This window comes from Protomyctophum bolini, assembly GCF_963924005.1.
Source record: "Protomyctophum bolini genome assembly, chromosome: 18".
NCBI lineage: Eukaryota > Metazoa > Chordata > Actinopteri > Myctophiformes > Myctophidae > Protomyctophum > Protomyctophum bolini.
This window is the reverse complement of record NC_137879.1, coordinates 15,668,507-15,692,442: the sequence shown is the minus strand read 5'-3', so window position 1 is coordinate 15,692,442 and position 23,936 is coordinate 15,668,507. Positions and strand designations below refer to the sequence as shown.

The 23,936-nt window shown below is 40.4% G+C and overlaps 3 protein-coding genes across 5 annotated transcripts; all 3 read right to left on the bottom strand.

The window, feature by feature from the left end:
* Nucleotides 1-2,653: 2,653 nt before the first annotated feature.
* Nucleotides 2,654-11,338, bottom strand: pgap3 (post-GPI attachment to proteins phospholipase 3). The gene is made up of 8 exons (XM_080788978.1): nt 10,910-11,338; nt 10,206-10,303; nt 9,427-9,579; nt 7,296-7,358; nt 6,853-6,914; nt 6,548-6,684; nt 5,714-5,918; nt 2,654-5,262 (listed from the first exon to the last, which is right to left on the bottom strand). Exons 1-8 carry the CDS (start codon nt 11,124-11,126, stop codon nt 5,199-5,201), a joined length of 999 nt encoding a protein of 332 aa, XP_080645104.1. The 5' UTR covers nt 11,127-11,338; the 3' UTR covers nt 2,654-5,198.
* A 1,602-nt stretch (nt 11,339-12,940) lies between these two features.
* LOC308333321 (myosin regulatory light chain 2, skeletal muscle-like) lies at nt 12,941-16,802 on the bottom strand. Its single transcript, XM_080789645.1, has 6 exons — nt 16,745-16,802; nt 15,979-16,077; nt 14,640-14,820; nt 14,204-14,282; nt 14,048-14,096; nt 12,941-13,868 (listed from the first exon to the last, which is right to left on the bottom strand). Exons 1-6 carry the CDS (start codon nt 16,745-16,747, stop codon nt 13,767-13,769), a joined length of 513 nt encoding a protein of 170 aa, XP_080645771.1. The 5' UTR covers nt 16,748-16,802; the 3' UTR covers nt 12,941-13,766.
* Nucleotides 16,803-17,262: 460 nt separating this feature from the next.
* On the bottom strand, nt 17,263-22,716 carry LOC308333320 (sesquipedalian-1-like). 3 transcript variants are annotated; one of them, XR_013965791.1, is made up of 5 exons: nt 22,646-22,716; nt 22,049-22,182; nt 21,393-21,696; nt 18,517-21,082; nt 17,263-18,480 (listed from the first exon to the last, which is right to left on the bottom strand). XR_013965791.1 is itself a non-coding variant. In XM_080789644.1 (5 exons), the coding sequence occupies exons 2-5, from the start codon at nt 22,127-22,129 to the stop codon at nt 20,526-20,528; spliced, it is 819 nt and encodes a 272-aa protein (XP_080645770.1). In that variant the 5' UTR covers nt 22,130-22,182; nt 22,646-22,716; the 3' UTR covers nt 17,263-20,525. The 3 variants fall into 3 exon arrangements, 2 of the variants coding, with proteins under 2 accessions (XP_080645770.1, XP_080645769.1); XM_080789644.1 differs by having other exon boundaries at nt 17,263-20,815; nt 20,939-21,082; XM_080789643.1 differs by having other exon boundaries at nt 17,263-21,082.
* Between the last annotated feature and the right edge of the window lie 1,220 nt (nt 22,717-23,936).

Sequence of the window (23,936 nt, the reverse complement as noted above, 5' to 3'; positions counted from 1 at the left end):
AGGCACGCGAGCGCACACACACACACACACACACACACACACACACACACACACAGAGACACACACACAGACAGACACACAGACACACAGACACACACGATAGATAGATAGTCTCTGGCACATAGCTCTGGCAGCACCAGTCCATGTTCAATCAGGCTTTTGATCTTTTGATGTGACAGGCTGCAGCTCACATGAGAAAATGAAAGTAAGCTGTTACACATGTTTAAAACTTGTCCTTCAACTTCTCATGCTAGGTATAGAAGTGACTTCATAGTCAATGCGACTGCATGGGGACTTGGCTTATAAAACAATTATTGGCCAGGCTTTTGTGTTGTATAATCTGACACTTTTGTGCTTAATTATTAGGCGTGCAAATCTTGTTAGTCCAATCCAATATGATCCATTTCCACAACTAGTCCCTAGCAAATGCAGCATCACCATCATTTTAACAACCACTTTATCCATATACCAGCCCAGTGGCCTTGTGGTTAGAGTGTCCGCCCTGAGACTGGGAGGTCGGGGTTCGATACTTCGATCCCCGGCCGGGTCATACCAAAGACTCTAAAAATGGGACCCAATGCCTCCCTGCTTGACACTCAGCATCAAGGGTTGGATTGGGGGGTATAAGACATACTAGCGTCATGTCCAGGGGGTGTACTTGTACATCAAGCTGCCTCACGCTACAGAAACAGGAGATAGGCCAAATAAATATCAATTTGCCATGAAAAAGTCTGAGAACATGCCAGGTCTAAGGGCTGTCAAGGGTGAGGTTGACAAACCCTGCAGACAGGTGAGAGATACTGTATGGTAGTGAGATGATTCAGCTGCTGAACTCAACAGGAAATAGACCGACTGTACCATTCATCTGCATTGATTCACAGAATTAGAGGACCATTTGTTGAGGGGCGCTAAAAACGTCATTGACATGGACAGAGTTCAATGTTTGTTTTGTCCATGTTTGTTTTGTCTGATAATTACGTCATAAAATATGTATATAGTGCCCCTCACTTCACACAGGTGTGATTTTTGATATACTACTATTTAATAACATCATTACAAAGTTTCCATGTTGAGATTACTTTTTCTCAAACTTTTTAATTTCAAGGACCCCCATAACAGATCTGTAGGGTCAGATTGGAACCCTTCAAGGAACTCTGAGGGTCCTTGGTTCACACTTTGAGAACCACTGGGTTTTAGACTACAACAAAATAAAATAAAGAATGTAATACAAACTACCATGCAGACAGCCTCAGATCATTCAGCCTGCTAGATTAATAACTAAAACAAAGAAAGTCAAACATACACCAATTCTCTGATCTCTGCACTGGCTTCCAGTGTGTCTCATAGGCCTATAACTCATGGATTTCATTTCCTTGCTTTCTACGTTAAGTCTTAAGTTGACAAGGACCAGTCTGTTAACTTTTCCCAGAGTTAAAACAAAACATGGTGAGACAGCATTTAGTTATTATGCCACACATAGTTTGATAGCTAGAACAAACTCATGCCACACATATTTGATAGCTATAGAACAAACTCAAAGATGCCACACATATTTGATAGCTAGAACAAACTCAAAGATGCCACACATATTTGATAGCTACAAAACTCCCAGATGCCACACATAGTTTGAATTAATTGTGCCAACTCTGACAACTTTCTAGTCAAAGCTAGGAAAAAACAAAACAAATCTTATGTTCTCCAGTTTTGCAGACTGTTAAAGTATTCAATCAGTTAATAAGGGAACCAGGACAAAGACCCTAGGCCCCAGGCATCATTACAGGGCGGCTGAGGGCGCACACTTACCGTTATTGTTCTATTGTTGCTTACATCTAGAGAATGTATTGTGGTAATATGTGTCATGTATATGATTAGTGTCATTGGCTCATGTATCATTCAACCTTTTATGTTAATGGTGTTAATTTGGGGGGAAACGGTGAGTAATATGAATAGCTACAGGGCACACCATCTCCTTTCTGTGTAGTGTTAAAATCAGTTTGGTAGTTTGTGTCCAGGTCTAAACAGGTGACAGATGTTTTTAGAAAGTCATAATTTTCCTTTGGATGAGATGTCCATTGTCCACCAGTTATCACAATAGTACATTTGACTTACTACTTGACTAAAAATTACAGAAATTGACTTAGCTAACCTAACCTCCTATAGTGATTTATCTATTCATAAAACTTGCTATGGGCCAGAGCCACAATGCTGTTGAATGCAGAGCCTAATCTATTTTCAGTGGTGGAAAACAATGGACAATTTGACACTTTTAACAGTGAGTGAAGAAAGTTCCCACATTTTTTACATCAAAGTACCCCATCCTATTGTAGAAAGTCTTGTATTCAGAATGTATTAGAGTACAAAAGCATTGTCAACTAAATATACTTAAAATAACCAAGTCATTATGCAGAAGGTCCCATTCCACAAGTTTTGAAATTAATAAAATGTCTAAAAGTTTAAAATAGATAAGTACTCCAGTGAAGTAAAAATACCTCAATATTTAGGTACAGTACATTCACTCAAGTACACTACAGTACTTGAGTGAATGTAGCCTACATTAGTTTAGACTTTAGAGTCTAAACTTTAGACCATTGTTTGATATACTGTAGCCTAGGATAGAAATTCAATCCATGCAGGAAAGGCAAATACACACAAATTATCAACCAAGAGAACACTTTATTTATCCAATTTCTTAAAGCTTAGGTGGTGTCAAATATAGCTTGCTATCAGCTGCCAGATGCAGGAGTATGCACTCAGTAGATGATTCTGCCTGGGGCAGCAGCCAGGGGGCAGTAGTTAGAGGTTAATGACAGTCACTATACAGGACGAGTGGGATAGTGTCCTGAAGAGGAGAGTTGGAGTTGGAAAGTGCAAAGGGAACAGGATGTCCTTTGATGGGAGAATTTACAGAGCAGAATGTAGTTGAGTTCTGCAAAAACCCTTAAAACACATGAGGACAAGACCACAAGAGAAATTAGGCTGCTTAAATGTGCTGAAGCAGCTATGATAATCACATTTCATCCAGGTTCTCTGGTAAGTTTTTAATTCAGGGTTTCTTTCTGTTTCATGTAGCAATGTTGTGGTAAAAATGAAATGACATTGTATTGTGTTTTAGTGCACAAAAATAACCTTCCAGATATGGCACTTTGCGGTTAGGGTTCCAGCAACATTTCAGCATCAAATATAAATTTACTTAATTCATCAATTTAATTTAATTAACAATACATCATGCAAGAGGGCAAATCATAATAGAGTATATGCTGTGTTTAACGTGGTGAACTGTTCTCTGTCACCATTTCATAAATATATTTGTCCCCCACGTTCAACACATCATGACCTCTCTATGTCCGTCTCCCTGTCCTGCCCCCCCCCCCCCCCCATCATCAACAAACCCACAGGCTCTTAGCAAAGCTAAATTTACCCATAGTCATCCACAATTTCACACAGCCACCCCTCTGTCACACAGAACCACAGCTTAGACAGGTCAACAACGGGATCGAGCACATTCTCGCTCTCTCGCACACGAAAGTGGAGTCAGTTTGTGATGGTCATTGCAAAAACAACACAACCTTGAGTCAAGGCAAAGCACACATGCATACTGTTCATTGTTCACATTCTCACACAGAACAACAAAGGCATGGACAGAATGTCAAATGAATACACGTGTACACAAAACGGTAAAGTGCACATATGGTGAAGACGTACATGGTATGAATTAGAACCAAGCGCTTTGTCATCTCATGAGTCGAGAGAACCAGTTTTGGGAAGGCAGACTTGAAAGTGAAAAGAAAAAGGATTTGTGATAAAAAAATAAAATAAAAACCTGTTATATGTATACACACACTTATGTAAGGCAGTAATCGTGAAGCGAGTGACTTTCTGAGATGGGGGCACTGGGGGCAGCAATTGCTATAACAATGCTCATTTGTGCCTGCAACGTGTGGTACAGTAGGGAGACAACTGATTCCAGCAACCTCCAAATGACAAGATAAGGAAAGCATTTACACATTCACTCACACACACCACACCTCAGCCAGGCATTCAATTTGTGTCAACCCTCTTGACACGTGTAGGCAAGACACCACTACCTATAAACTAAGCTCCCCATTACCTTGCCTACATTAAGCTTCCATCTTCAGTAGTTTCTCACCCTCTCTTTTTTTCTTACAATGAAAGGCAGTCCAGGTGAATGAAATACATATGTCCATATGATTGATTATGGGGCTACCCCAGTACAGTATTAAATCAAAGTAAAGCTGGACACAAACATCAAAGTAACAGTAACAGTAGATAATAGAAGAAAAAGGAAGGCAACCGATACATAATTTAAATAGGAAGCTGAAATTATTGCAATAATACATAAGAAAACAAAGTTAAATGAATCATAGTGGAAGAGCAGAGGCACACAAATAAAGGTGAGACACCCCCCCCCCCCCTCCCCCACCCAAAAAGGGAGGAAATAAACACAGTCAGCTAGAATGGCGTCTAAACGTGACAGCCCTCCCCTTCTGTCTAGAACAATCTGCTGGAATCCCCTCCCTCACAGGGCTGGGGCACCTCTCTGTGTCTGCCAGACCACTTTTAGCACAAATGGACCCTGACACATGCTGCATCACACTGGTAGCAGTCAGACACCAATGGCAGGGGAATGGGCGCCATCTGTCACCAGCCATGGATAACTGCAGCTTGTGAAAAGTGTGAGTGGCTTTGTGTGTTCTTGGCTTTGACAATGCAAAAATAAACAACAAAACAAATAAACAAAAAAGGAGGGAAAAAAAAGATAAGTGTCACTGTGTTTATCAAAGTACTCAAGTGCAAAGGGGAAAGTGATATATGCACTCCAGTCATAGGTGAAGAGTCAAGTCAAAAGATCTGGTCTACTGGGGTATGTTACATTATTTTCCCTTCATTCTGAATTTCAACAATACTAGCAAAAAGGTGGATAGCTCACAAGTCAATTACAAGGCAAAGGTTTAGTGCACGCATCAAATAGATCTCATTTGAAAAATAAAAATGAAGATAATCCCCAAACCAAAAAAGATGTATATAGAAAAATAACAAAAAATGTAAACAAAGTTTAGTTTGATGGAATTCATAGTTGCAGAGGACATGGAGACTGGGCACCTTCCTCATTATGGTGTCCGGCTGCCCTGATTGGAGGGGTCTGAGGGGAGAAGCTGTGGTGAAGAGGGGATGAGCTCCTACTCCAGTTTGACACCAGTCTTCTCTGTGTTTAGTAGGTGGAGGCTGTCATCTATCAGGAAACTAAAATGTAATAGGAAAAAACAAATAATAATAATAATAGTAGAATACTACAGAAAATAAAGAGAATAGAATCTCTTATTGTTACTTTAAGGGCTATGTACCCACATACAGTAAGCCTATGTCTGTGATCAAGTAAAACATGTTTGGTTCCATCTGGCAGCTCAGTATTTGTAACATCTATATAGGTAACACATATCACTTAAAATCCTCTTCAAACAAGCATACAATGAAAGTAACATTTTCCATCTTTCAACAGCATTTATATAGCGCCTTTATCCAAGGCACTTTACATAGATTGTGCATTACATTCACCACCACATTCACCCATTCATACACTCATGGCGAAGGAAACCATGCAAGGCACCAACCTGCACATCGGGAGCAATTAGGGGTTCAGAGTCTTGCTCAATGACACTTCGACACTAACTCTGGAGGAGCCTGGGTGGTTTACCTGTAGAAGAGGAAGTGTACAGGAATGGTGCTGAGGTGCCAGACGGCGTGGGCGTCTAGGACCCAGAGCAGCGGGGGGAAGTCCAGCAGCTCGAGCAAGGCCAGGCCATGCAGCAGCAGTACCACCACACCACACTTCCACCAGTACGGCAACGTCCGCCGGTTCTGCCAGCACCAGCAGAGCCACCACAGGAGGTTCACCATACCTGAGGGAGGAGAGGAACGTGGGGCGAGGGACAGGGAAGCGAAATATTATGGCACAGAGAGAGAATGAGAGAAATGAGAGAGAGAGCATGAAATGAGAGGAAGGGTTATATAGATTCATAAGAATATCGTAGGAAACGAAGTGGGAAAAGTAAAGGGAGAGAGAAAAGGAGAGAGCAGACAGACGACATGTATGAAAGAGAATGACAATGGAACAGTGGGACATAAATAGAGGTGAACCAAGTTGGCAAAACAAAGGACGTTTAAAGTACAAGCTAATTAGCTAAGTCGGCACATCAGATTGATTAGATATTCAGTGCAATTGAGGCTGCTATAGATAACACAAGTGGGTGCATAACATGCATGGTTTTATGGTAAGGGAAAATAAAGTCACTGACAGCATAAGACCTAATGACTACAGTCTAGGTCTAGACCATAACTACTCAAAAGCCTTACAGTGTCATCATTAAAACAACCAGATATGAGGCAAACAATGTTTTCTTGTTGCAAGTGTTTTTTATTACTCGTTTATGTGTATATCCTGGGTTTAAGTTATATTGTGTTTACTCATATTGCTTTTACCTAAATCAAATCAAATAATCCAATCCTTAAATGTGAGTGTCAGGTTTACCAGTGGTGACGTTAGCAGCCATGTTGTAGCCATAGTCGAAGCTGACAAAGGTCAGATACGACACATGGGAGGTAAAAGCCAGGATGAGCAGGACTCCAACCATACTGGACACCTCTGGTCGCCTCAGGCCCAGCGTTCTGGCCAAGAAGAGGGGTAAGATTAACAGAAAACACCGATTACAAAACACTGAAGTTTGTTGGTGGGATTTAACACTCTAATCATGACACAAATTTAGTGTTTTACCGACTGTGTCAGAGTCAGGGCTCAGTCTCATATTTGCAGGGCCTCACACACAGGAACCTCACCTCACACAACATAAGTAGATTGAGTACAGGATCACTGCTGATGCACAGAAATAGTCCATTTTCTAAAGAAAAAAGGGAGAAACGCATACTGTAGGCTATACAAAACATCAAGATCAAAGTGCCTGAATTATGCCTGAATTATACAGGTATTCATTGAAAGAACATAATCTTGTCAAAATCTGCCATTTATAATTCAAGGACAATCATGTACAGCACAGCAACTTATTGAGATACTATTGAGTAATGGCATTAGAGGATTACAATTTGGCTAATTCCCTTGGCAGAACAAAAACAAAAGGCTTTCTCCAATCCTGCAAAATGGTATGGCAAGCCACAACAGAAACTCTTCATGCCGAAGACACAGTAAGGAAAGAATGAATGTGTCATCATTATCCAGGACAGTGACTGTCACATGATGAGTGCCTCTGTGTTTTGGCATTTACCTCAGTTAGATAGGTGTCCCGGGTATGAAACACAGTGGACCAGAACCAGGCATTAAGAGACACCTAGATAATCACAATTTAACACAAACAATCACACATTGATCTCAAATGTATTATAGAACATACAAGCATTAGTGATGAGGACAGCACTGGAGCAGTACAGCTTCAGAGTAATTTCCTCTCACCATTTGGTGTCATGTCATGTCCTGCTCCTGCATATACCTGGCTGAAGCATGGTGGAACTCCCTTTCTTTCTTCTTAAAAGGAACCCTGGCTAATAAGACAAATATACCTTAAAACATTATACTTGCCCTCTGCAACTAAAATGAAAAAATAAAAACACCTTAAATGTTTTATTTCTTTCATAAATAGAGAATCTTTCACTCAATAGGAACTGCTTCTGTCGCAAGGTGATGATGTCATATGTACATGTGTGTCCAGCCCTATGGAATGCACATGCTAATAAAAAGTATTTAAAATATTGCTTTGATGTTCATATTATGGGAAATTGAGTCCCTATTGTTTACAATGGAGAAACTGCAGGAGGAGGCAGCCGTTAAGCGCCCGGTCTATTGTTGTGATCACCGCTATGGAATACTACAACAAGCGACCGTTTTAATGTGGATTTTCATGATAGGCAACTCAGTGGTCGGTGCAGTGGCTGTTCAAAGGTAACTTTATACGTAGGCAGTCTAGTCTAGAAGACGGCCGTAACGGTCAGCAGTTAACCTGTTAACCTTAGGACGTATTAAGTTGTTTTTTATTAGCACGTGCATTTCATACGGCTAGACCACACATGGACATATGACAACAGTAGTTCCTATTGAGTGAAAGATTCTCTTTTTATGAATATTTTAGTTATGGAGGGCAATTATAATGTTTTATGGCATAATTGTCTTATTAGCCAGGGTGTGCGTGTGTGTGTGTGTGTGTGTGTGTGTGTGTTTGCATGCGCGCATGTACTCCCATAGATTATCCGATCATTATATGCAATTATTATGCATACATGCCATGTTAGCTATACAGTTTATAGATCATGCCGAGCTAAACATGTTACATTTTGAAGTATTTATATTTAAACAAGATGAAGAAAGTCTCCACTCGGATCCCCACACACAGTGACAGACCTCCATGTTTACGCACAGACAAAATCTTCTGTACATTTCAGAAGCAAGAGCATCAAAATATCTTCTAAATCTAGTCTAACAGGCCTGCAATAGGCTATTCACTGGATACATTTGCACAAGATTATTTAAATAAACTAGAAATACGAGGAAATGACAGAGGGAGGAATCAACTTTTAATGACCACCCAACAGGAGTTTTTATGTTGCACGGTAAGACTACGGTCATTAGTATTATTGCCATCACCTGGGTGGGTCAGGCGTGTAACTTTCCCGACGTTAAGCAAATGGTAAATGATAAATGGTGCATTTATATAGCGCCTTTATCCAAGGAGCTTTACAGAGATTGTGCATTACATTCACCCATTCACAACACACACACACACACACACACACACACACACACACACACACACACACCAATGCCGGAGGAAACCATGCAAGGCACCAACCTGCACATCGGGAGCAGTTCAGAGTCTTGCTCAACACCAACTCTAGGGGAGCCCCGGTTCGAACTGGGAACCTTGCGGTTCCCATCCGGTAACTCTACCCCTGAGCCACTGCCGCCCCTTCTTAAGCCGTGTATATACATTATATATTCAACAACACAGCCATGCAAAATAACACTGACAGCTATGAGGTGCAGCTTGACCTGCATAGCAAATATTTGGATTGGCATTGGACAATCGCTTTTTTGGGTGGGATTTAGCGAAGGGCAAATTGCATTCACACCTGTAGTGAATCGAAGTCAGGTGTTTTGGCAAACTAGAATGCGGTTATTTGATGCGCATCAGGATTCGATTGAGCCTTCACACATGCCAAACGAAGTGCACTTTCCGACAATACGCAGCAGGATTCGTTTAAATCGCAGTATAGCATGCTGGTGTGAATGCGACCTTACACTTCTACGGGGTGGGGTGCTTCGCATAACTGTGTCTCAAAATCAAACATGCATTCTCTAAAACCCGTTTATCATCTCTTTCTCCTTTTATATATTTTTCTACTCACCAGATTGAAGGCGGTGATGGTGTGGTACATAGGGCTCTGGCGTGGTACAGAGCTCCGGTATCGGAATAGCATGAGAAGGCAAGCCAGGCCATTGAGCAGAGAGGCCAGGGCAGATGCCGGCTCCTCAAAACACAGGAAACGTGTAAACGGCCACTGGACAACAAGAAATATATCATTATTAGACCCAAATGACTGAGGCGTAAGCAGTGACCAGAGTACAAGGACATATCAAACTAAAATAAAAATTACAAAAAATAATAATAATCACACAGTTGAAGAGCATTCATTCAAATTAAATATGTAGGCTAACCTGTTGGAATGTAAAGGTTAATATCTATTATATTTATACTGAAACATGCAACAGAAAGCTATTTTAGAGGATATATTCTGGTGCATTTTTTAAATACTATTTAAAATAGCTTAGGTATTACAAAATGACAATGATTAGTGCATTTAACCTCACTGACACTGTGTAATTCTCTTCATGCGATTAATTCGCACCAAAACTATATATCTTTTAACTGTTTGGGTCACGAGTACATCCACAAAGAACATGGATATTACACTGTCACAAAGTGTAACATATTGTTTATTTTAATTGGAAACATTCCACATTCCTAATTTACCTGAATGAATTAGCTCATTCATTCAGAACTCAAGTTTGATATAAACAATGGTGAACAGTGGTGAATTTTTGGGTTGTTTATTCGTCAGGCTCCCAAGGAGATTTAGTGTAAACGAAGACTACTGTATGACCACAGTGAGAGCAACATACAGACCTTGCCATGGAACTGTGGGACACTGTACCCCTCAGCCTGGTATAGTCCTACAGTGGTCCACATGCACTGGTATCTGCAGTCATCACGACATGACCAACCTGGACAGCAGGGACAAGGGGACATTATGTGTAGAGTATTGTGTTCTCTCCCTAGGTTCAATGCCACAGGGGACAAAATACATAATGTACTGGGGAAATAGATGAACAGGACTTGTTCAACCAGAATAACCTAATGTATTAGTCTTTGTAGTCACATTTTCACCACAGCACACACACACACACACACACACACACACACACACACACACACACACAATATATATATATATATATATATCCGCCTGATGATTATTCATCGATTAGCCTATCTAATATTGATTAATCTAATCAATTAATTCTGTGTGCGTCTAATAATTCGGTGCCTCAAATTTGGAGTGTGTCCCATCCTGTGGTGGGTGTGCACTGTCACTGTGCAGGTTAGTCCCCCTACTCTTCCATGATCCATCTATTCTATTGACTAATTAGACCCTGGTCTCGGGAGTATTATTTATATTGTGGTGTTGCAGCAACCACTGTCACCACCACAATAAAATCAACATTACTTTTACACAAACAATCTCAAATTCTTCCACCACTGCCTGTGTGGAGTGGAACAAGTTAACAACAAACATCGGGGAACACTAGCTAGCCCCATAGGAACCTCACCCGTCAGCGCCATGTAGGGCGGTTGTCTGGACTGGAAGCCTCGCAGCCGGTCCCCGGTGCAGTTGGTCCGGACACAGTCCTTCACACAGTCTCTGTAGACCGGCTCCTTGTCGCCCTGAGAGGACCGCACGGTGGTCGCCGCCGACAGGAGCAGCAAGGCGACGCTCGCCAGAGCGGGGAACCCAAGAGCCGCGCGTCGTTGCGACGGTGAGGCCATGGTGGATGGATGACTGTGGCTTTCTTTCGGCCCGTCAGACTTCAGAAGGCATAGACGGTGTCAACATCCACACCCGATTCCCCATATTACCACAGAAGAACCACTCGGTTGTGAGAGAAAGCTGACAAGTCCTGACAACAACAACAACAATGTGTGAAGTCCCTCAAAGTGCACGGTGCTCCAGCTGCTGTGTCCTGTCGCTCAGGTTAACAAGTCCACAACCAGGAAGTGTTGTGAAAAACGGACGTACTGCGCACGCGCAAATTTAAAGAGAGGGAGGAGAACTTTGACTGACTTGAGACCATGCTTGAGACCCTATGCTTACCAATATTAATTAATTAATTAATTAATTAATTCATTCATTAAGAACTAGTTTTCATTCCATGTTTATATTTGAAACCCCATGTAAGTAATCGGTCATGAAGACATGAATTGAATAAAAACATTGACTGCTGTAAGTGCTGTTGCAGATAATGTATTTTCCCCTCCCCAATGATTTTTGTTTTAATAATCTCAATCACAGACTGACAGGATTTAAATAATTTATGTAATACTTAATACTTTACCAAACAACAGATGCATCTAGGCCTACACGTTTTCCCCTTTTCCTCGTTAAATGTTCTGATGAATTGAAAAGAAATTCTGGTTTTATCCTTGTAGAACTTTTTGTATTGACTTGTGCTTTCGTTTGAAATGTACACACAAACTGTGAATAAGATTTTCAATCAATCAATGATGGTGAATGTGGTATAGCCTGCCCTACATCAATGTTCAAATCTTATTTGAATTAATCATTCAATTAATGTTATTTGGATCGTACAGTTATGTAAATAGACTATATTTATTTACACTATTTCTGATATAGGGGTCATTCAAAAATTCTTCTTTTTTGTCAGTTAATTATTTTTTAACCCTAGATGCTTTTGGAAGTTCACTTTATGTTTCAACACTTTAGCCAGACAAATCTTCCCAAACATTCTAATTTTAGGTACAATGAAAAGAAAGTAAATTGCTTCCATGGCTGACTTCCAGACTACACTTTTCCAGCTATCATCACACTCTTCAAAGACATTAGCTGCTCATTCAGAACTTGTAATGTGATAGCCCAGCATTTCCCAAAGCTTATTTCTGGAGAATGAGGGGAAATCCTGCGGAATTACTCATGTCCTTTCCTGCTGCCGGCTTTTTTACTCTCACCTATCACAGAGATTACATACATTAGAGATTACATACATTGTGTGTGTGTGTGTGTGTGTGTGTGTGTGTGTGTGTGTGTGTGTGTGTGTGTGTGTGTGTGTGTGTGTGTGTGTGTGTGTACAATCACGTCTGCATTTGAGATTGTGCTTTGGTAATTAACTGTAATTTTATCTATTTAAATTTCCAGAATGTTTTTTATTGTGTGTGTGTATAGTGAATTTGATCCATACCTTTTAATGTGTAGCCCTATCATTTTGAAAATAACTTTAGAAACCTTCCACTTTATAATAAGCTGGAAAGTACTGTGTTGGGTGCATTGTACAGTGAGTCTCTGTACGACTCGAGGCAGCGCTATTTAATTTAGCTAATAAAAAACTGTATTGTTTGACACAATATACATGTTTTGTAGCATAATTGTGCAAGATGAATTTACACTGTTCTTTCACTTGGCAACAAATTTGAATTTGAATTTCCTTCATAGATTATAGTTTATAGGTGTGGACATGGATGTACCATTCAAGATCCTACAGCCAGCAGGAGGGCAACGGCACTTAAACCAACAGACACAGTGTAGTATGAAAGATATTACTTTTTATTTGTTTCTTTATTTTGTTACAGTGGAGACATAGACATGAAACAGGAGAGAAACACTGGCAAGAGGAGGGGAAAGTCGTCAAAACAAAGTTGTTCCTTTTGTCTCTTCCCTTCCTGCCTCCCACTCGCCAGCCAAGCTCATCATCTCTTTCTCTATTTACAAGATTTAATGAGAACAAAAACCCTGCATTCCTCTATCCATTGCAACCCTTCCTTTCATCCCTCCTGTATTAGAGAGGGAGAGAGAAATTAAGAAAGAGGGGGTAGGCAAACTATTGTAGTACAGTACGCCCTGTCTTTTACTTTCTTCTCCTCCCTGATACAAAGACAGGGATGAATCCATCACACACTACATGTCAAGTTGAGGCTAGCAGACCTTCGAGGTCAGAACATATACTTGTTTCAAATAAAATGGCTGTGCATGCACCACGTACCCAAGAGGAGTTTCAACTGACTTTATACACTGGACTACATGATGTAGGTCTGATGCATGCACTGCTGGCCTCTACGCAAAAGCACAACAGTGAATTATGGGGGAAATGGAGGATGAACCAGAGGCAGGGAAAGAGATGGAGAGAGTAGTTTCAATATCACAAGATTACTTTTATTGAAAAGAATCCCATGTTCGCCTGTTGGTTGCTACTCACACACAAACACTCCCACAGTCCTTAGTCCTCTTACTCTGTGTTGATAGAGGGATGCAAGTCTTTCTTTGGGGAACAGGCGAGGGAGGACGGCGGGCCAGGGGAGTGAGCATGGATCAGCACGCCACGGAGATGGAGAAGCACGAGGTAAAGGGGGGTGAGGGGTTGGACAGAGGTAGAGTAGACATCTTGATAGAATTGGGATTTACTCCTCCTTCTCTTCTCCGTGTGTAATGACGTAGCAGATGTTCTTGTAGTCTACGTTGCCAGCCACATCAGGGGGGAAAGCAGCCCACAGGTTGGTCATCTGAGCAAAAATGAGAGAGGGGAGAAAAAACATCAGAGAGATGCAGTTGAGTCTAAGAGTAACACAATAGTAAATATTGCGTGCATATGATATCTGGGGTACTGCAATTTAAGTAATTCCAGTGCTGAGAAAGAGATAGCAATAGCTAGACGGACAGACAGAGACTATGATAATCTCACCTCCTCAGGGGTGAACCTGTCGCACTGGGTGGTCAGGAGCTCCTCAAGGCTGTAGAGAGACAGGAGACACATCACGTCAAGAACCGATCTACAGTGAATTCACAGAGTGCCGTTGTGATATACAGTATAAGGGAAGTGAAAGATAAGAGCCCTTACAATTCCTTCTTGATGGCGCCTGTGCCCTCGGGGTCCAGGACCTTGAAAGCGCTCACGATAACGTCCTCGGGATCAGCACCTGGCAACAAAAGGATGGTGTCCTTATTCCGACAAACAAAATATTTCTCCAACAAAATACTATGTAAAATAAGTAAACATAAACAAGAGAATGAATGGCTACCAGAACATAAAGCATGTAACATGAATTTACTAAAACATAAAGCATGTAACATGAATTGCTGTCAATGTCCAAAATGTGAGTGTGGATAATGGGTATAACTTTCAATTCAATGCTAAATAATTAACAACTTTAAATAAAAAAGCAAAAAACAAACAAACAAATAAATAGATAGATGGGCAAATCTACATAACCAGTAAACTTACATAACCAGTAGAGAGATAAAGAGCTATTTAGAGCTATGTGTTTTTGACCTACCCTTCAGCTTCTCGCCGAACATGGTCAGGAAGACAGTGAAGTTGATGGGGCCGCTGGCCTCCTTGATCATGCCATCAAGCTCATCATTATCCACGTTCAGCTGTCCCATTGTTGCGAGCACGTCCCTGAGATCAGATGCGGTGATGATGCCATCTCTGTTCTGGTCAATGATTGTGAAAGCCTGCCAGGGGAGAGAGACAAAGGTACAATTTAACAATTATGTAGTAATATTTAAGGGAGAGGAGAGTTTTTTCCCCCTTTTGTTTAAAGAAAAATAAACCAAAAAAAGGATTAAAAACATCAAATGTGCATGATTGTGTGTTAAACTGAACTGAGTTCAAGTGCTCAGCAGCTCAGATGAGAACCATTAACACTTTCATCCTGACAGAATTATTATGACCAATTACAAATTGTGAGAAATTTGATTTATTAGACTGAGATTTGCTCATGACAAACATTACAAGAGCAAATTAAATGTGTAAATGCAAAAGGGTCTGCCAAACATAGCTGGTTATTGCACCCTGTGAAACTAAAGTCTTATGGGTCTTGGCAGCTGTGAGCCACTTGTCTTTCTAAGGTGTTAAAATGGTCTCGGAATGCAAGGCAAGCCCCTCGTGACATTTCAGCAGATGGTTTCAATGTCAAATATCCCCCAACTCCATTTTTACCTTGTGACAAAATCCATTTGGCCCTGTCACACAAGTCTTTATTCTAAATGTCCTTCGGATGTGTGGCATGCAATCTTTTATTATCCCTTCAACGTGTTTATTAGATTAAGCATTTCACATGACTCCTTACAGGCTACTGTAATTGTTCTTGAATTGCTAAATACTGACTGAACATTTTCAGGTATGAATACTTTTCATAATTTCTTATTCTCTCTCTATCCATCTTCAATTCATTCTAGCTAGCTTTGAATGTCATTAGTCAGCTGCTGGATCAGCTGTTGGGCTGCATTCCAGTGGGGTCACAGAGAGAGGGTCACTGACCAACCCCTAGGAGCTGTCATCGCCAAACACAACATTTGCCACACTCCACTGCTGATGAAGGCATTTCTCGTGTCATGGAGACACAAGTCTTATGTTTTGGAGAAGCTTGTTCACAATCACATTGTAACCTCAGTAGAATGATACATGAAGTCACCAGTTACGTGAACATCACGATCTTAAATACTGTATGATACATTTAAATGGTATCAAATAGTGTTTTCACAACAGGCTTTCTTCAAAATAAATGTTGCCATTTATGTTGCATTCTATTGCGGTTGCATTCTGTCACAAGATCAATGGCATCCTTATTGCTTCAACAATGGCGAGTAGAATGAGATGAAAAACCTCACCTCCTTGTACTCCTGAATCTGGCTCTGCTCAAACATGGAGAACACATTGGAGGATCCACCCTCACCCTGCTGCTGCCTCCTCTTTGCCTTCTTGGGTGCCTGAATAGTGATGGAAAACAAAACATACATCAACCAAACAGATTTTTACTACAAGAGCAAATTACTCCGAAAGAGGAGAGAAAGAAATACTAAGACTGACAGATTCTGGAGCAATACCCTCCTTTGACCAACTAATAAAAGCTGAAATCAAAAGCCTTGTATACTGCAAACTGCAGGTATATTCAACTTCCTCAAAAACAAGAGTGCCATAACATTTTCAAAAGGACAAGGTACAGAGAGAGGAAAAAAAAGCATTAGGGAGCATATCTGTTCTTTTGGCTGACACTGTATGACAGTAAGCCATTTGAATCAAAGTTTCTCAAATCAAAGCTTTTTGCCATTAAAAATAATACTGTATCTTTTTACTCTTGCACAACTCAGGCTTTTAGTATTATGTAATGCGTTTGGGGCCTGTAATAAAGTGATCCCCAAACATATTTCATCACTATCTCCTTTTAGGCCAAAAGCCACCAGTAAGAGAAGGTCCAAATCCATCATTTTGGTGGCTCGGCAATAGAGGACCTCTACTATTTAGTCTTAGTCGCGTTGCTGTAGTAATCCAGTTTGAAAATGTAGCAGTGATGTTTTCAGCTTATCAGTTTAGCGTAGAAAAAGAAAAAATCCAATGCACGGTTTGTTCTTCCAAGGACAGGAACACCACACTCACCATCTCTTTAGTTTGTTGGGTATTGGTTGGTCAAGAAGAGAAGACAACACTACTGATGTGACTGACATAATGGTGGTGGTCCCCTGGGGTCTTATATACCAACCCTAAGGGGTCTAACTTTAGCCACACCATCAAGTTTTGGCAGGAAAAAAGAGCAAAGGAAAAGTAAGAGAAAGAGGGAGGAGCCAGGTGGTGTCGAAGGTATCATCTTCCCAATGCTCCAAAATAGGCTCCAGGAGTCTGGAATGAGGTGAATTCAATGCCCACACACAACACACATACTTTGGTGCTATCCGAATATGGACAAACTCACATGGCAGCCTGCCTTGGTGCAATAATTGAACACACACACACACACACACACACACACACACACACACACACACACACACACAGCATTCTGTCCTTCACACATCATTCATACCATAGTATACTGAAAGTCTTTGTTGAGGCTATTTGTGTATTTATTATTTATCATCCACCATGAGCGGACAAAATTTGTTTATTTGAATAGCAGCTCATTTAAACTAGGCAAGTACTTTACACAAAACATTAAGATAATTTATACAAAACACATTATAAAATACATTTTAATATAATTAAAACTATAGGCCTATGTAATGTAAAATAAGAAAAAGTTAAAACATACAAAGAAAAATACTATTACAGTGCAGCAGTAATAGACAACAGATATGGTGCACAAAAACAGAATGCTGCTTCTCTACATTTAGTTTTAACTGGGGGCATAAATCTGACCTGTCCCATATGACCCGAGAGGTCTGGAGGATTCATGATGTAGCACAAGGGCAGCTCAATATCATTTTACTACTGTTTTCATTGCCTTGGCTTTAGTCACAATTAAAATAATGCAGCAGACACACTGCATATCATGATTTAAAAAACAAACTGCTCAAAGTTCTTAATTGGTGTCTCTAATGAAGATATCCTAAATTCATCACCTGCCAAGTGACAACTACAGCAGTTGCGGTAAGGAGGTGGGATATATAAACACACATGAAACTTTAAAACAGATGGTTGATGGGAACTGGTTCAGCTCCAACAGTGACACACTACTACAAGTCCTTGAGAAACAGTGACCCAGCATGAGTGAAAATATAAACAAACAGTGTCTTGAAGTTCATACAAACAAAAGTTTCCTTGCACAGATTAAAATAAAAATGCATTAAAAATAGTATATTAAGTACTGGTATATATATAAAAACATAAACAAAGAAACATTTAGAATAGTGAATATGGGCCTGGCTCAACCGTCTGGCCACCTAGGCTGCTGAGCCAGCCTGATGGCGTGCTGTGGGTTCGACTCCTGATACCGACGGCCTTTGCCGCATGTCTTCCCAGACTACTTTCAATCTATCAATAAAGGCCAGAATATATCTTTAAAAAAGGAATAGTGAATATGTTATGTCAGCAACTTTAAAAAAGATTGGGTGGTCCAGTAGGGTTTTCAACAAAAAGGAAACCATCATAAAGGACCTGCTAGGAGCAATGCATAACATTGTTTTCTTTCTACGTACTCCATTTATATCAGGAACAGTGAACTTCCTGTAATTGTACATGCATGCATACAGAAACATTGTATCTCCATATTTCTTCTTTGTAAAAGTTGCGAGGTGTGATTGGTTATTTTTTTAAATACATTTAAATGAAAGTGATTATGTCAGTCTGTGGGTTTTATACATTTTGAACCAATGAAATGTATTAACAAGAGCTTGTGACTAAATATAACTATATCCAATCCAATAACCAACTACATTGGATCTATTGGAACACAGTTTCCCCATTTTACCTGAAAACGACAAACAGAGCTTGTACCATTAAGCGCAGCATGGCCTACAGGGCACTGATCCATGGAGTAATTCATCTATACCTGCAATAAAGCTGAATTTTGACTCTGTACACCACTTCTACAATCCCCAGAACACTTCTAAATCGCTACATCATTAAAAGCCAGTGATAATGGATATTAACGTCGATGAGAAATGAAACAAATGTGGAAAAGGTCTAATTTGGGGAACTTGCGCAGTTGCCCAGTATAACGTATGGCGCCATGGGACCGCCCAAATGCCTCCATGTATGTGCTCCACAGGCAGCCATCTACCACGCAACTGTAAAGCAAAAATATGTATTGGAATCCAGCACCAGTGGGAACTGACACCACTGCTCTCTCTGTAGAGAGCAGTGGTCCCTCTCTGTAGCATTCATAGAAGTTTTTCTTTCACACAGCAAAATAATATCATTTAACTAACCTCCTTTAAAGCTTTTTATAATTATAGTTATTTAAAACTTTTATTTCACCAAAATCTTGCCACTCTTTTAAAATCCAGTGTGATAGTTGAAGTCTGACATGTGCCTTTCAGAGTGAAATTAACGTTTGTTTTTAGATTTTTAGGTGTCCCCATATAGTAATGAAAAAATAATATTGTAGGTGACGGCTGTCGGCAGAAGTACACTGGGCTTCAAAGAGGGACAGACAGAGGAGGGAGCACTGTGAAAGACCATAAAAACAGGACAGCTGGGGGCCGGGGGTACTGAAATAGCACTGACACCTCAGTCTTTTTCTCTACCATTTTGACAATTCGACAACCCTATGCCTTCTAGATGCCCCCATATGGCTCACACTCCTTTTTTTAACCCCACAGCTTGCTGGGCTGCAGGACACCTGTGAACAGCCAAAATAAAGCCTGGTGATCAATTGCATCTGATCATCATTTAAGCTTATGTTCAGACTGGTAGTCCAAATCCAATATACGGCCAACAGGATTGGAATCACATTGGTTTTTTATCTGTCTTAAGTTTGAACAGCTAAAAAAACACGTGAAAACTGGTTTTGCTAATCAGATTTTAACCACATTCCTAGACGGTTTCAAATGCGATTCAAATCAGATTTCTAAAGATGTGTCTCAGTCTGCACACTAAAGCCTAATTTATACTTTGTCTTATGATGGTGTTGCTCACCAAAAATAGCCTGTATATAGGGTATGCGTGTGACATCATCATCATACCCGGAAGTTATGCAGGAACTCCTACCGAGTTGCACAAAACTACTTCCTGGCCTTGACAGCCCATACTTTCAAACATAAAAGTCCTATCTGATTGCATTAAACGACGTTAAACAACGATAAACTCACTTTGCCGCTCGAATTGATTTGCCACTCAATTTATGCATGCACATACCTTCTAGTTTAGTCTATACTGTAAGCTCACAACACATCGCATTGTGTTGATGTATTACTATCGAATGACAACAATAAATTATAGCATTATTACTCACACCTGTCATCTCTTTAGCACAGAATACATTGTCAGAATAAACAAATACGATCACTTGCAAACAACTGTGGACAGATCAGTCCTAAAGATAGTTGTTCAGAAATGAATTGCGTTTGTTTGCAGTCTGAACAAAATAAATACCCAAATACAGTTTAAGTTCGATTGTTAATAAACTTCTTGAGTTGCTGTAGTTTTCTCCACTAATACAAGGCGCCATTTGCAGTTCAATTCGATGTTTTTCCATGCAACTCTTATGAACTAATCAATAACTAGTGATTAGGAACCAAGTCAGTGGAACATGAGTACATGGAACATTTATTGACTTAATGAACGTAAGTAAATAAAATTAAGATATTAGAAACCTTTCAAATCTAAAAAATATGTACAAATATATAGCATTTATGTATTTAACATTAGGATTTCAACCTTTTAAAGTTGGCATGAAAGCTTGGGACATTGGCCATATTATATTGCATCATGTTTCTACTGATCAACCAAAATCAATCAAATTTTCTTCCTCAACAACTTCTGCTCCATGTCCCTTTTTAAGCCTCTCCGCTATGAGTTGTTTTACTTCCTTTCCAAATTCTTCATGCAGTTTACCAAAGTCCTCCATAGTTTCTGATCCAACCACAGACCAATCCCCCTGGGGTGGGGCGGGACCAATAACAGGCACCACATTTGCATTTCTCTTTGGCCATAGTTTGGGTGACCTTTTACTGGCTGTCTTTGAGGAAATGGGTGGAGCATGAAGCATTTGTAGGGAGCCAACGCTGGGTGCTGTGGCCACTCCTGGTCCTGGGTTCTGTAGCAGTGTTGACATGCCTGGGCTCAACCAAGTCATAGAATGTGGTACTTGCTGCGTGCTGCCACTCGGCATGACTGGACTCCCAGACAGACCACTGGTGGCCACTCCTGGTCCTGGGTTCTGCAGTAGTGTTGACATTCCTGGGCTCGACCAAGTCATAGAAAGTGGTACTTGCTGCGTGCTGCCACTCGGCATGACTGGACTCTCAGACAGACCACTGGTGGAAATTTTAAGGGCCTCTGTGGAATCAATGAGGACAAAGGTATATAGAGAGAATTGAAATAAAAGACGAGGGAGAGTGCTGGGATCACTTTCACACAGAAGCCGAAGCTTGCTGGGGAGCAAGTGTTATTAATACCACAACATAGCTGCTTTGAGTTGAATACACTGTGTGCAAATGGCAATTGGTTACTTAAATGGTAAACAAGGCTAGTGGGCTTCAAGCAGCTCCCTGCTCTGTAGAACAAAGAACATTCTGTCACCCACAGCCTGCATCTGTCACATGCCAAACAACACGACACCCCCCTCTCGCTCCTCTCTCTCACTCACCTCTATACTGTTTTTCCATGTCCATCAAAAGCAGGGCTAGATAGCTGTGGCTAGCTGTCAGCAGTGCTTTGATCCAGCTCTCCTGGCTGTCCTGGTCCTCAGCAGAGAGCTTGTACGTGCGCAGGCCTGAATCGCTCCACACCAGGGAGAAGGCAAACTGCTCCTCGGACTCACACAGCTGGACGGTGCAGCCCTCCAGAACAATGACTCCGATGAGGTCACGGTCAGCGGGCCGGTCCTTGTAGAAGAGGAGGTTCCCCTTCAGGATAAACCAGCGCTTCTGATAAGAAGTGTTTCTTTCACCCTGGCACAAAAAAAATCATGTTTACGACATAAAGGCCTCCATTGCTCAAGTTCTTTCACAACGGGTTTGAACTTTGATGATGAAAGCAGAATAATGGCAGTGTCATGGTAGCTATGGATATAAAAGTATGTATTTCTTTGTTGTTTTTACAAATTTTATTCTTTTTACTTTAAATCTTGTAAATTAATTGTATTGTGGGAAAGATTACATTACAAAAAAGTAATACCGATTGCTTTGTTTAGTTAAAAAAACAAATTAGATTTTGACCAAATGTATTTTGTTCATAAGGCTGAGAAAATCCCAATCCTGGGGACTCGAATACAGTTTCAGAGATAGGCTACAAAGCAATCACCTTCTTTGCAAGGTATCCTTCTTTGTCGACAGGTGAGTTGCAAGACTGAAACTGGATGAGTATCTTCTCATGAATCTTCATTTTATAGTCACAGGCCTGCCTGCTGCCATCACTTCACTGGATAAAATCGAAGTCTGAGGAATTATAAAAAAGGAAATAAAAGTCTTAGTATTTTCTTAAAAGTTGTCACAACCCTGGAACAGTGACACTGTCTGAACTTAATTAGTACAAAACATTTCGATTTGCTGAACGCACACACACATCGCCGCATGTCGCACCATGGTGGCGCTGTTGTCCAATGCCCATTTAAGCTTACAAATGTGTATACCACCGCACTTAAACATTCAATAAGGTAGTTAAATCGAAGCCTTTATATATCTATTTTTTTATATAATAATAACTACTTGTTAATAATAATGAATATGCTGGAACATATTCTGCTGGACAAAATGTTATCTTCACACCACTATTTCCGTGTAAACAAAATGTTCCGCATTTTGTTACTTAACTTACTCCATTACCTCACGTACATTAAACTCGTATCACCATGGCCTTTTCAGACTTTCTGTTATTGTTAATGTAACGTTATTTACTCACCAACCCGAGTGAAGTGTAATAGTTTCAGTTCCTCTGCTCTTTGCGTTGGGTGTTGTTGTTGCAACGCTTCCTGTATCTAAGGTGAGCTCTCACTCAGCTCAGTTACACGTCAGCACGCAGTACCACTGGGAAGACCAAACCCTTCTTTTAATAATCCAAAACTGAAGAATGATCTCATGCTTTATCCAATTTATCCACCTTTTTGTAAATTGTTTTCTAGTTTCTGACTGCAATGTTAAGAAAGTTGTTTTTCCCTTTCTGCTGTGTGTCACTTACAGGCAGTGTGTTGTGCAGTGTTATTTTTAAGTCAAGTCACAAGTCCTGAATCCTGATTGATTTTTACTGACTCCAGTCCAGGTCTCATTAAGTCTACAGCTCTGCCAATGATGATCATAGGCTAACCATGACAATTTCAATTTCACAGTGGCTATGCAGTAGGCTATGCATTGTTGCCAACCCCATTGGCCTGGAGAATGTTCAATGTAGAGTCAGACCAGAGCCAGGGGTAAGCAACTTTAACAATGGAGGGCCACTATATTTCCACACTCACTCCAGAGGGCCACATTGCATATTACTGTTGTAGCAAAAATAACTGATCTACAAGCTCAAAATGCTTCGCAGTGCCACGCGTTTTGAGGTTGTAGATCAGCTATTCTTTTATTGGAATCCTGAAAAGTAACATTTTTATTTCCATTAAATAAGCTATTGCTCCATTTGATTAGGTATTTGCTTTCAATTTCATCAAGTCCAGACTTAAAGCATTCAAGTCAAGGGATGTCCGATAATGACTTTCTTGCCTATATCGGATATTGTCTGACTCCTAATTTCCGATACAGATACGTCAACTCACATATTAGTTTGAATTGCAGAGCACTATATCTGAACGCACCCTAATTGTCAGGTAACATCATATATAATAAAATTAAATAGCTATAATATCAATATAATAACTAATACATCTAATAGAATACAGTGATGTTGTTTTCAATGAAGTGAGTCCCCTGACTCACTGGTGGTCATTTGAATGAGTCCCATAGCACTAGATTAGATGTTGGCCTATTTTATAGTTCAGAAGCATAATTGCCTTGATGCCTATAATATTAACAAGCTTGCCCTCTTAAATGCTCTAATTTGAAAGTGACTGGAGTCTGTCTCATTTCTCTCCATAATCCCTTGAATATCATGGAATATGAATGAGGATTATTGTGATTAGAGTAAGCTCACATTTCATATCATACATCATCATACATGTGTGTGTGGTGTGGTATATATATGACATCCCTACTAATGA

Coding starts and splice junctions, on each gene's coding strand:
- LOC308333321 (XM_080789645.1), bottom strand. Junction 14,821..15,978: donor AGATTCAGGAGTACAAGGAG/GTGAGGTTTTTC, acceptor CTCCCCTGGCAG/GCTTTCACAATCATTGACCA. Junction 14,283..14,639: donor GTTCGGCGAGAAGCTGAAGG/GTAGGTCAAAAA, acceptor TTTTGTTGCCAG/GTGCTGATCCCGAGGACGTT.
- LOC308333320 (XM_080789643.1), bottom strand. CDS start 22,129: ATGAAGATTCATGAGAAGATACTCATCCAGTTTCAGTCTTGCAACTCA. Junction 21,697..22,048: donor AAGGATACCTTGCAAAGAAG/GTGATTGCTTTG, acceptor TTTTTGTGCCAG/GGTGAAAGAAACACTTCTTA. Junction 21,083..21,392: donor CATGGAAAAACAGTATAGAG/GTGAGTGAGAGA, acceptor TTGATTCCACAG/AGGCCCTTAAAATTTCCACC.
- pgap3 (XM_080788978.1), bottom strand. CDS start 11,126: ATGGCCTCACCGTCGCAACGACGCGCGGCTCTTGGGTTCCCCGCTCTG. Junction 7,359..9,426: donor CCATCACCGCCTTCAATCTG/GTGAGTAGAAAA, acceptor GTGATTATCTAG/GTGTCTCTTAATGCCTGGTT. Junction 5,919..6,547: donor GGCTGCTAACGTCACCACTG/GTAAACCTGACA, acceptor CTCCTCCCTCAG/GTATGGTGAACCTCCTGTGG.